At 46.1% G+C, this 13,260-nt stretch overlaps 1 protein-coding gene across 22 annotated transcripts in view; it reads left to right on the top strand.

The window, feature by feature from the left end:
- The window catches only part of DIS3L2 (DIS3 like 3'-5' exoribonuclease 2), a 1,051,599-nt gene that overhangs the window by 1,025,951 nt on the left and 12,388 nt on the right, over nucleotides 1-13,260 (top strand). For all 22 annotated transcript variants that reach the window (XM_073626503.1, XM_073626502.1, XM_073626498.1 and 19 more), the window contains 3 exons: nucleotides 7,094-7,224; nucleotides 9,212-9,316; nucleotides 10,320-10,421. In XM_073626503.1, coding sequence (XP_073482604.1) covers nucleotides 7,094-7,224; nucleotides 9,212-9,316; nucleotides 10,320-10,421 — 338 coding nt within the window. The remainder of the gene's footprint in view (nucleotides 1-7,093; nucleotides 7,225-9,211; nucleotides 9,317-10,319; nucleotides 10,422-13,260) is intronic.

Genomic DNA, 13,260 nt, shown 5'->3' with positions numbered 1-13,260 from the left:
TGCCTTCTCCACAGATACAGCGAAGGAGTGACGGGGACATCAAGTGGTGTTTGCTAGATTACTAGGTGAAAATAAAGCAAAATAAGCTTAAAGAAAGCTAATGCAGCCACCACACCACGGACTAGTAATCTGCAATTTATTACACTTTTTGTTTTTATACACTTTTTAAAGGGGATGTTTAAAGTGATATTAAACCCAAAAGCAAACCTTTATTGTATTGCAACTTATCAATGCTTCGATAATGTGGCTGCATTCATTTGCTTTTCTAGGCTTTCTTTTATTTTCATCTGCTGATGGCTAGTAAGTCTGGTATTTTTTAAGAGAGCAAACTGTCTTGCAGATCAGTTAGTGTTGAGACAAACCATTTACCACTGACAGGGGTACTTACAATGGTCCTTTTATTCATGAAAAAAATTCATCCCAAAAAGGAAAAAACAATCGCTGTAACTGCAGTGTGAGCTGAGTTTTGGCTTCAATTTGTTTAGTGTATGTAAATATCCCAGTCCATCTAACACTCGCCTCCTCCCAGACTGACAGTGTTGCTGTCCAAAGGTGCCCCTATGCTAGTTTATTCATTCCTTATCCCGCTGAAGGCAATCTGATATTCCTTGGATCAACTACCCCTACTAAATGTTATAAATGTTAATATCCAGTTATATTTTGGGCATTCATAAATACATCCAGCTCTTTTTTTAAAACAATTGACTGAGCTGGGTAGAACTAGTTCTTGAGGAAGCCTATTACACATTTTAAAAGGTCTTACTGTGAAGAAGTCTTTTCCATACATGGAGGTTAAATCTTTCTCTTTCGTTCATTGACACACACAGTGCTCCATTATTCAAAACCATAGGGTTATACCGCTCCCTACAGGAGTAGGACATTAGGCAGATAAAAAGACTTGGCCACGTCTATGGGCAGTCCTAGGTGGTATACACCCCCCTCTCTGCTATAGGCCTTCAGTTTTTTTTCTGCCTAGTCAGGAGTAAGGACCTAGTTCCCTGCTGGGATCTCTAGCCCTGGGAATTTTTTTGTTTGTTTTCTTTTTTCCTGGATTTTTCTCCGGTGAGATCTACAATCAACTGCTAGGCTGGGCGACGGGCTGGACACTAAGATCCAGAGGTCTCCCCAGTCTGGCCAGCGAGCGTGTGCAGACCGCAACTATGCGCTAGGTTGACCGCCACATAGCCCCACTGGACGGGGGCAGGCCCTGTGAGTTAAACGTCTCGCGAGGTTGCATGCAGCTGAGTTTCAGCCTGAGTTCCTCATGGTCGACAGCCCCCCACTTTGGTGGTGAGGGGATCTGTCTGGGAGCGTTACCCGCACGATTCGCTGGATCGTTGATTACCGGGCCCCCTCCTCTCCTTCCCAGGACGTGGTGTGGGGCGTGGGTACTCACTGGGGTGGTCATTCCCTCCGGGGTTCTCCCTTCCTTCCCATGTGAGGCCCAGGCTTCTGGCCTAGTGCTTTTGGGACACACTGTCCCCCTGTCCATCCTTGGCCCCCCCCTGCTGCAGTGGTTGGGCCTAGGAGGCGGGTGACCGGACGTCCGAGATTGGGGGCCCACCTACAGCAGCCCTCCCGTAATTTAGGTGGGTCCAGTCCCCCCACGGGCCGCGCACTCGCGGCAGGCGGCTGAAAATTTAGGGCACCACTTTTGCGGCCTGCTAGGCCTCGCGGCTGCCCCTTGCCAGAGGGGTGGCGCTGTGGGGGCTCTGAGGGCAGTCTCCTTTTGGGGGTCCTTTAGGTGGAAACAGCCTGTGCGGGGCCTCGGCCTGTGCCCCCCTGTGCGGGGCCTCGGCCTGTGCCCCCCTGTGCGGGGCCTCGGCCTGTGCCCCCCTGTGCGGGGTCTCGGCCTGTGCCCCCCTGTGCGGGGCCTCGGCCTGTGCCCCCCTGTGCGGGGCCTCGGCCTGTGCCCCCCTGTGCGGGGCCTCGGCCTGTGCCCCCCTGTGCGGGGCCTCGGCCTGTGCCCCCCTGTGCGGGGCCTCGGCCTGTGCCCCCCTGTGCGGGGCCTCGAGTGGTGGGGGTCTCGGTGGCCCCCTCCTGAGTTTTTTGTTGTGAGGCGTAGGCATATGGCCTAGTAAATGGTACCCCCCACCCTCCCCTGTCTTGAACGATCCTGTATCTGGCTCTGCCGCCACGGACATGGCCTACCTTGCTGGTTGGGGGCCACGCTCTCTGTCCTATTAGGGAGTGAGGATGATTCCTCCACAACTGCAGTGGTGCACGAAAAGGCGCTGATTGTCATACTTATTACATCTGTGCGGGAACCTTTAAAGATGGGGGATGCAGCGGTAGCTGCGGCGGAAGGCCGTTTTCCCTTTGGCACTCATAAGTTGTTTTGTGCGGCAAAAGAGTTCCCTTCTCCCTCTTATTTTGTCAAATTTGTCCATGAAGACTGGGAGTGTCCAATGTGCCCTTTGTGCTTCCGAAAACACTTGCTGTGAGGTACCCCTTTGAGCAGTCCCAATAGATTATTCTCTGGCTTCTAAAGATCCAGCTGACATAGCTGGAGGGGGGAGCAGAATCCCCCTGCCTTTGCTGCATTGGCGGACCTGTTGGTCTAGGCACTGCTGTTTGTCTGCTATGCCTTTCGGCCGCAGTTCCCCTGGTTTCTGAGCTCTCTGTTTCCGCAGTGGTGCTTAGAAATGTATTGTGGGGGGCTACCCTAGATGACATCATTGCGCGTCTTGATTTTGTCCGGTTACAAGATAGTTTCCCGGCCATGTTCCCCAAAAAGTTTTTTTTTTTACTTCCAATGTGCGTCTGTCGCCGGACCATTTGCTGTTCTCATGGGGATGAGCAAACCCTGTTGCTTCAGAGTGTGATTGTCCTGGTTCCCCTGTCGGGAACACTTTCAGGGGTTTTATTCAAACCTGTTCACAGTCCAAAAGATGGAGGGCATGGTACATCCAATACTGGACCTCAAGACCCTGACCTGCCTTGTGTGGGTACAGAAGTTCAGGATGGAGTCCATCCGCACAGCGGTGGCACCCCTTCATCATGGGGACTTTCTGGCTTCTATCTACATCACGAATGCTTACTTATGCATTCCACTATGTGCCCAACTCCAGCACTTCCTCCATTTTGCTGTGGGTGCTGGGCATTATCAGCGCAAGGTGTTGCCTTTTGGTCTTGCCACCACTCCTCGGGTGTTTGGTCCTGAATCTGGTGTAGTTACGTCAGTGGGGGTTTGCAGTCCTTGGCTGCCTGTACAATCTTCTTCTGCCAATCCTCAACTATGAGGGTCAACGTAGCTCCTATACAGACCTTGACAGATTTCAGTTGGCTTCTATACTATCTGAAGTCTGCTTTGACCTCTTCCAGAACATTGGATTATCTCAGCCTGACCCGGGCTTCAGCTCTGGACAGAGTGTTTCTTCCTCTGGACAAACACCAGAAGTTTCATGCTGCATTTTTCATTTACTGTTGTCTGGCAGGTGGGCCTCCCTGCGGACCTGCATGTGGGTGTTGGGTCTGATGGTATCTACCTTTTTGAAGCGATTCCATTCGCACAGTTCCATATAAGCTCCCTTCAGGGAGATCCTGGCATAATGGGACAAGTGCCGAGGTCTCTGGACAATCTGCTGAGCCAGGAAACCAGAGGTCTGGTGGCTTCACTCTCCGGTTCTTCGGCGGGGTAAATCCTTTCTCCCCTTGTATTGAACAGGGGGACCACCAATGCCAGTCTGTCCGGGTGGGGAGATGTCCTGGGACTGAGTTCAGGGTCATTGGGCGCTGGTGGAATCCAGACTACTGAGCAATATCCTGGAACTTCGAGCGATCAGACTATGTCTGGATCATGGACGGATCGAATTCGGGGGCTCCCGGTACAGATCCAGTCGGACAATGCAACGGCGGTGGCTTATGTCAATCACCATGGCGAGTGAAATAGGGTGTTAGCCCTGGCAGTTGCCAGTATCCTCCGGTGGGCAGAACCTCTCGTTCTGGCCCTCTCCGACATACGCATTCCAGGATTGGAATACTGACAGCCGGATGCCTCAGTCGGCTAGGGTTGGACCACGGGGTGGGCCCTTCTGCAGGCCGTGTTTCATATGTTTCCGATGGGGCATTCCTCAGGTAGATCTGTTTCCGTCCTGGCTCAACAGGACGGTACCAAGGTTTCTGGCAAGGTCACAGGATCCTCTTGTAGGCACCTCAATCGCTCTGGTGGCCCATGAGGCTGGTAACGTTTGCTCTACGCTTTTCTTCCTCTCCAGCTTCTGCTGTGGCTTTTGCACAGGATCATGGCTGAGTACGCTGACCGGGTGCACTTGGTTGCCGACGTTAATTGGCATCTGCCTCTCAGGGAGGATCTACTGTGACTGTTCTTCCATCCTGCTTTAGAGTTGCTGGTTTTAATGGCCTGGCTGTGATGGGCCAGGTGCTGCAGTTCTGATGCTGCTGATGGCTAGGGAGTCTACCTCTAGGAGGTTCTACCTCTGGATGTGGAAAGAGCATATATCCTTGTGTGAGTCACCGGGCATTCATCCTCGTTCTTTCTCGGTGGCTCCGATTCTGACCTCCCTTTCATGGGGGGTTGAGCAGGAATGGACCTAGAGTACCATCAAGGGCCAGGTGTCGGCCTGGGTGGTCTTCAGCGTCCCCTGGTCGGTCTCGCACTCCCTGGTGCGTACCTTTTTATTCAAGGGGTTTGATGTCTGATTCCACCGGTGCGGTCTCTTCTACCGCAGTGGGATCTGAACTTCTCTCTCAAAATATTCTGGAGATTCCACTGTTTACTCTGTCTGGGAAGGTGGCCTTTGGTGGCTATCTGCTCACGGGGTGTCGGAAATGGTGGCGTAATTTTGTCGTACACCTTACCCAGGGTTACACAAGGTTAAGGTGGTTCTTCGCAATTTTCCATTGTTCCTTCCTCGAATTTCCATTTGAATAAGGACATTGTTTTGCCTGCCTTGTGTCCCTGGTCAACACATCCTAAGCAATTTGCCTCATCGGCCCTGGATGTGGTTTGGGGGATTCGGGTGTATTTGGCAACCACTGAGTCTTTTTGGAGGTCGGACTTACTGTGATTACGGACAGGCCAAGAAAGGGGCTGTCTGCTTCTTCTGGGATTATTTCTGGATGGTTCAGACAGTTGATGACTCTGACCTATTCTGTCGGGGATCGGGTTTCTCCTTTCCCTATTAACGTGCATTTTTCTCGGGCGCTTGGTGCTTCTTGGGCCTTTTGTCATCAGACGTCTGTTGCACAAGTTTGCAAGGCGGCCACTTGGTCGTCGGTGTACAATTTCACAACGTTCTACGAAGTGGATGTGTTGGCATCTGCGGATGCCTTTTTTGGCCGCAAGGTTTTGCAGGCTGCTGTTTAGAGGGTCTATTCCCTCTTGAGGGGTATTGTTCGGTTTGGACTACAGCTTGTTCTGTGTTGCGGTCCTGTTACCTAGTTGGCTCTTGTGTTTGCCTTGGGATTTTTAGTTGTCCCACCCCTCATCTTTGGCACTGCTTTGGGAAGTCCCTATGGTTCTGAATAATGGAGCGCTATGTCTGTCAATGAACGAAAGAGAAAATGGGATTTTTGACTTACCGTAAAATCCATTTCTCTGAGTTCTAAGGAGTTTTAATACTTCTGACACTGCTTGTTACTAAACTGAAGGCCTATAGCAAAGAGGGGGGTGTATACACCTAGGTCTGCCCATAGGCAAAGCCAGGTCTTTTTTTTTTCTGCCTAGTGTCCTACTCCTGTAGGGGGCGGTATAACCCTATGGTTCTGAATAATGGAGCGCTGTATCTGTCAATGAACTCGGAGAAATGGATTTTACGGTAAGTAAAAATCCAAATTTTTCCCCCAGATGTAAACCTGCCCCCTTGTCTATAAAGACCTGAAAATGAATAACTACACCAAATTCACTAAATAGACCACCCTTTGTATTTATACATGGTAATCCTATCCTCCTTAAGGCTTTTGCACACTTGAGTAAAAAAAATGCTGTGTTTTTTTTTACTGATCTGAAATTATATGCATTGTTCTCTATGGGACATTGCATGCTGCTGAGTAAAGATCAGTAATATAGCGTTGAGTACAAAGCAGTAAAACAAAGATAACATTTTAATTTGAGTGCAATAATTTACTTGCATACATGTGTTTACTCACCTACAGTATAAACAAATTATGGCACCCATGTGCAAAGGGCCTTAATTGCCTTTTCTCAAGAAAAAAAAAAAATAATGGTATACAATATGCAGAAAAACTGTTAAAGAAAAATTGTGCTTTGCCTATGCAGATAAAAACAGGTCATCTATAATACTGCAAAAAAACAAAATGCATCTCCTAGGACACTTACCAGCTAGCCAACAAAAAATATATATATATATATATAAATAGATATGGTAATGTCTACCTTATTATACAGGATTTATAGAGCACCAACAGTTTGCACATCACTTTACAACATGAGGGCAGATAGCACAGTTACATCACAATTCAATACAGGAGGAATCCGAGGGCCCTGCTCTTTGGAGCTTACAATGTAATCTGCAAGTGTCACAAAACTAATAGGCAAACAGCATGTTTACATAGTACATAGGAGGAGAGTCGTTTTCATAAATAAAGGAGCATGTGTACCTTCATTACACTTCACAGTGTTGTTCTCTACTCTACATGATTTAATAAAACCCATTTAGCCTCTACTGTCGAAGTGTCTTAAACAAGAATTGTCCGTATTGCTAAAGTTACACCTTTTTTTAAAGGATTAAACTAAAAGGATAATTTTTCTTTAGACACAATATGAACAAAGCTTTTCACTGGAAGACTTGGCAGATGTTTGGTGTGTACCTTATTTTTCAGTGAGTGAAATAAATAAAAAATAGAGGTTTGTGGATATATAGTAACTACTCAGTATCTTGCATCATTCTTCTGTTTCTTTCCAAAATGTAAAGCTACAATACATTTGAATAAAAATGCTGAAGACATGCGAACCACAAAGATAACGTGATCTAATTAATTTGAAAGCAGCCTTATGAAGATACCATGGATTTTCAGCATGTTTTGCACATGCACAGTTTGTATAACTTTGGCAGAATCTAAATAATTGTTGTACTTTTGTTTTACAAATAATCTTTAATGTGTTCTTTAGGCTGTGGTCCAAAGCTGAAATTGCCACAGGATGCTATCCAGAAGCAAGCAGATCATTGTAATGATCGAAAGACTGCATCAAAAAGAGTACAGGAACTTAGTGCCGAGCTGTTCTTCTCTGTGTTTGTAAAGGTAAGTCTTGGAGCATTCTGCAGTATACATCAGAGCATTCAAGAATTGGCTGAATGGAACAACACAAAACGTAGAAATTAATGATACTGTACAGGACGAAGGCATAATATTCATAGAGCATAGGTTATAGGCTTTTACCTTCAGGTGATTGGGCACTGGCAAAGCTCTTGAGGATGCTCCTCCCTTATAACCTGTGAATCCTCAATTTTTTGCTAGTGTCCAAAGGTGATGAACCTCCTTTTCCCTTGCAGAGAAGTTGCTCATTTTTAATTTTTTCTTTTCTTTGGCATCTTTAATCAACTCTTCAATCAGTTCCTTACTGTGTTCTAGATATTACACTAGAAACCATGCATTCAGGTTGGGTTATCCTCAGTAAAACCTTTGGAACTGTACCCAGACCCTATGCTGTAGTGATGGTCTGTAATGTTACTTTGTGCACTGGATCCTTCATGGGCATTTATCTTGGCATCTAGTCAGCCGCAGGGTGCTATACAAGTTCATAGCCCCATCATAATGGTCCTTGAAGAATCCCTTGGGGGTAAGCCTACCATGATGGGCAAAGCCTAGTTCCTTTACAGGGACAAGACTGGTAAGCCAGGTTTGTCCTGTATTCTGATTGTTACCATCATAACTGACACATTGTTTATAATGTATTTCACATCTGTGCAAACTTTTCAAACTTAACCACTTAGAGCTTAGGCTAAGGTGGATTAACGAGTATTGCATCATAATACCACTCATGCGCTTTACCGCCTACAGCCTTGATTAGGCACACAGTCACTCCTTCTATCCTCTTTCCACAAGGGAGTTTGGTACAGTATGGTCTGCAACCAGGTTGTAGCGCTATCCCTCGGGGCACACTTACCCTGTATTCTGCATGCTACTTCATTAGTAACCCATGGGAAAAAAAACACTTGGCGCAGTATGACAGAATCTAAGAATAAGGGAGCCATGGCAAAAGCTAGGCCTAACGGTCGTTTTGCCAGGACCTTACATGACACTTCATCTCAAAGTGCTCAGTCTTCCCTAACACTAGAGCAGGAACACTTCATAGCACATGTTCCTGCACCCAAAGCTACCTATATATCTGGACACAGTAGGTGGCTTATCTATCTGCAGAGGAATTTTCTGCATCCATGGCACAATTCTTTAGACAGTTAACAGCTTAATGCAAACAGTTCTGTTCAGAGATATGTTCTTGTTGAAGACTACATCCCTTGTTGGGGGGGATTCCTTGCCACAGGGCTGGGAAAGTCAGGACAGCTTTGGGGGTCTGGGAGACCAAGAGCGGGTCTGGGAGGCTGAGAAACCTGAGCGGCTAGCAGGTCCTGGGGGGGGGGGGGGGGCGCAAGATGGAGCCTGGAAGTTTGAGCAAGCTCAGGGGGCTGGGGAACCTTATTTAAAGGCCAGGAGTGGGCCTGTGTAGTGAGGTGCTGCAACTGAGGCTGAGCTTGAAGAGACCAGAGATGTGAGCAGTGGTGCTGCTGGCGAGAGCCAAGTGGCTCGGTTTTTTCAGTGATTGTGTTTTGCTGGAGAAGAACCTCACATTACTGTTGGTGAACTTGTTTGTTTTGTTTTCAGTAAAATGGGCTGCCATGCCTTAAACTGCAGTTTGGACTGACATAACTCACTAAAAAACACTTCTATTACACAGAGCTCAATTCCAACCCCTGAGTATTCCAATACTCTGAGGGAGGATTTTAAGAGAAGTCCCCGAGGGGGCTTCTCAAGCGCTTTGCCAGTGTCCAGGCACCTGAAGGTACAACCCTATAACCCATGATCCATGGCTACTATGCCTGTGTCCTGTACTGTACCCCAAAATAGGGAGTGTACAGGTAAGTCAAAATTCATCTTCTATATGCATCTATTACTTCTATGAAGTATTTTTTAGTATGTTGTGGGGTGTGATACAAATACACATTTAGGAGTTGTTTTTTTTATATAGTGTGTTTTTTTTCTCATTGCTCCTGTTTCTATGTCTTTCCAGGAAAGTGGCCCATTGGAGTCGGAGGCAATGGTTATGGGGGTATTAAATGAGTCCTTTGATGTTTTGGTGCTAAGATATGGTGTCCAGAAGCGGATCTATTGTAACGTAAGCTTGACCAGTGACATATAAAATAGAGTACTTGAGAATAGGGCTGAAACTATTAGACATACACTCTTATGAAACGTTGTCAACTATTTTCATAATCGATTAGTTGGCCTGCATACAGAATGCATTATTTTACATATCTGGAAATACAGTGCAGCGCACACAATTTAAAAATGAATGTAATTGCTGAACGAAAACCAAATAAGCTGTCCAAAAATTCATTAGATTGAGAAGAGTTTTCCATTCTGCTGCTTCGAATTTTCCCGTCATAGAAAACTAACTGCAATTTGACCCCACTAATGATTAGAAAATCGAACGAACGAATTCCTATATGGCCAGCATAAGTGACAGCAGGCACAGGTATCTTGTATCAAGCTACCTGCCTGTGACAAGGGACTCTGTCATGCATAATATTTATATTACAGTCCTTTCTGAAAATCTGCAAAAGTCTGCAGTTTGAGTCTGACTGTTATGTACCAGATTCAACCTCTAATAGGATATAGATCTCTTCTGTCGGTTCTCAGAGTGGATAAAACATTTTGTTCTGTAACCATATAGCTGTTTTTTTATACTTACCACTGCATATAGATATTGAAAAATACATTCTTTTTTTTTTTTTGTTTGTTTTTTTTAAACTTTACATTATAATTAAATTATTCTCAAAGCTTTTTTGTTTCTGAGGTTTTTATCCGATTAATTGAAAAAAACATCGACCAACTAATCAATTGTGAAAACGTTAGTTGCAGCTCTACTTGAGAAATTGGCGTTAAAATAGTATGGTCTACATAGATCTTTCGAGTATTATGAACAAATCCTGCTGAGTTGTGTATGGCAACTGGACCAATACTTCCTGTTTGTGCAGGTTAAAAAAAATAAAGCTGTTTATGCTAGTTTTCGGGCAACTCAGGCAATTCTTCCATCAGGCATGTTCATACATAAGATCTGTTGTGGCATACTGCCTAGACTATGGGAAGCCTAATCACATTGCTTATGTGTCTTCCAGGCCCTGCCTCTAGTGAGCTCACATTTCCAGCAAGTGGGTAAGAAGCCAGAGCTGACTCTGTTGTGGAAACCAGAACAAGATGGAGATGAACCAGTGCCACAGGTGAATATGACCATTGTACAAATTAATCACAGTGAAGCTAAGGGTGTATTTTGTGAGATCTGTACCCTAATACTTGTTCAGTCTAATAGAATTTGTACTTTTTTTTTCTTTGTACAACCATTATATTTCATGAATTAAGTCTATTTGCAAGCTACAGAATTTCTTAGTGATAGTTAATGAGTAAATCAGTGTGACTCTTGCAGTTTATCAATCCAGCCTTTGATCATTTGCGTAATAAATGGCATGTTAAAGTGCAGTGATAACAATGTGTGTTACAAGGGGGAGGTCCCACATATGAGGTGTGTTGTGTTGTTTTTTTTTTTTGTTTGTTTTGTTTTTTTCAGTGTCCATGGATTGTGATAGAATGTTTAACCTCAGTCTGAAATTTGACTTTTTCTGCAGCATATTAATTAGTATTAACTTTCTGATCAGACTTTTGTGCATGCTCTCAGTAGTTTTGTAACATTTTTGTTCCCTACTGAAAAATCGGATGTGGTGCTTACATTACCCCAGTTCCTTCCCTAAGGGAATAACGTTCAAAGTGCCGACTGCGAAACTATTGGTTGCACTGTACTCTGTGGGAGGGGGGAGTTGTGCCACATTTGAATTTGGTGCTCTAGCTGTCCTCTGCTGCAGCCGTGCAGACACTCTACTCCTACTACTCCTGCCAGAGTCTCCTTCCAAGGTTCTCACTGCTCTTGCATGTGCTATTGTCAGTTGCCCGAGTGGGTTATTCCAGTGGTGATCCTGGTCATTTCCTGTCTGGACCGACTGTCCTAAAGGACATCCTAGTGTTCAAAGACCCCATTGGATAAAAGCCTGAAAGCACTTTCTAGGAGTCTATTACCTCTCGCATGCCCTACCCTACAACCTGCTATTGCTGCCATATCCACCTGCCAGACCTTAGCTGTCTGGTCCAAGAATGTCTCAGAATCCTGGACCTATCCTGATAGATCCGTCTGTCCAACAACTGCTCATGCCTGATAGAGATATATATATATATATATATATATATATATATATATATATAAAATTTGATATAGTGATAATGTGTAGCCCGCACTGACACCGTATAACTTTGAGCAGACGTGTAATGTAACTGTGTGCAGGGAGAGAGAGGAGCTGTCAGAATTCATCAGTGATGTCGGGGGTGGGTGGGACCGAGCAGCTATCGAACACCAGCCAATTATTGGGCTTCTTAAGAAAGGGGACGGAGACGCATACACATAGCGGCCCGCCCTGACTCCATCCTATTGGCTGGTGTTAGCTGCTCGGTCCCGCCCACCTCCGACATCACCGATGTATTCTGACGGCTCCTCTCTCTCCCTGCACACAGCTACATTACAAGTCTGCTCAATGTTATACAGTCTTAGCGTGGGCTGCACATTCACTATAACATTGAGCAGACTTGTAATATAACTGTGTGCAGGGAGAGAGATGAGCTGTCAGAATTCAACGGTGATGTCGGGGGTGGGCGGGACAGAGCAGCTATCGAACACCAGCCAATAGGATGGGGTCAGGGTGGGCCGCGACGTGTATGCGGCTCCGCCCCCTTTCTTATGAAGCCCAATAATTGGCTGGTGGTCGATAGCTGCTCGGTCCTGCCCACCCCCAACATCACCGATAAATTCTGACAGCTCCTCTCTCTCCCTGCATAATCAAGATTTCGGCAATAGGCGATTCGCAAGGAGTCATGGGATACATGATGCCGCTATCCCAGGAACACCTGCGAATTGCCTAGTGACGCAATCACCTAGGCAATCGCAAGGAGGAAGTAATGTATAAATAGAAAAAACAGGTATTTAACAGCAAACAAAAAAATGGTCATTGTGAAAACTATGAGCTAAGGGCATGCAGCACAGCCAAAGAGAAAAAAATGGGTGGAACTCTGCTTTAAAGCGGAGTTCCACCCATAAATGGAACTTCCGCTGATCGGATTCCTCACCCCCTCCGGTGCCACATTTGGCACCTTTCAGGGGAGAGGGGGAGCAGATACCTGTCAAATCCCGGTATCTGCTTCCACTTCCGGGGGAAAGATCGCCGCACCGGCGAACTACGTAATGTCCGGCCCCTCCTCCTTCCCCCCTGCTGCCTTCTGGGAGAAGCACTGGTCCCAGAAGACAGAAGGGACCATTCAGAAAGCGCAGTGCGACAGGAAACAGGCTGTGTAGTCATAAGGCTTCACTTTCTGTTTCCCTTAGTAATGACGCCGGCGCCTGCACCCGGAGCCAAGGGACGGGTCGGCTTCGGGTGCTGACATTGCAGGCTCTCAGGACAGGTAAGTGTCCTTATATTAAAAGTCAGCAGCTGCAGTATTTGTAGCTGCTGACTTTAATTTTTTTTTTACCCAAGAGGAACTCCACTTTAACAAGATCGTAGGAATTTCGGTGATTCTCCTCTCACGAACTTGACCAGGAGGACACGGTACTCAGATATGTTCAGATTCCTGACAGACTTTCTGTGCACCCTTCTGCATTGTCCAGACCTTCTACCCCAAGGACTGATCCGCCAGTCTGTCACTGGTATTAACACTTGGCTTTTGAAACTCAGGCCCTAAGGGGCATGAGCTTATTGGATTCAGTCATCCCTAACCTCTTGAGGGCTAGAAAGTCAACTTCTCGCAATGTCTACTATCCCTCTTGAAAGGCCTGTTTTGGGTGGTGCGAAACCAGGAAATGTCATCCTAGGAAGAACTCCATGGGGGACCTATCCTTTTCTTTCTTGAGCCTGGTCTAGATAAATATCTGACCTTGATTACCATCACATATTTCTCCCCTTGTGCATTCCCCTTTGTCTCTGTTAGCCACTTTACCCTGTAAAGAACTTTTCCTAGTGTTAC

This window comes from Aquarana catesbeiana, linkage group LG04 (assembly GCF_042186555.1).
Source record: "Aquarana catesbeiana isolate 2022-GZ linkage group LG04, ASM4218655v1, whole genome shotgun sequence".
In the NCBI taxonomy this organism is placed as follows: domain Eukaryota; kingdom Metazoa; phylum Chordata; class Amphibia; order Anura; family Ranidae; genus Aquarana; species Aquarana catesbeiana.
Note: the sequence above shows the minus strand (reverse complement) of the source record. Positions and strands in the feature narration are given on the sequence as shown.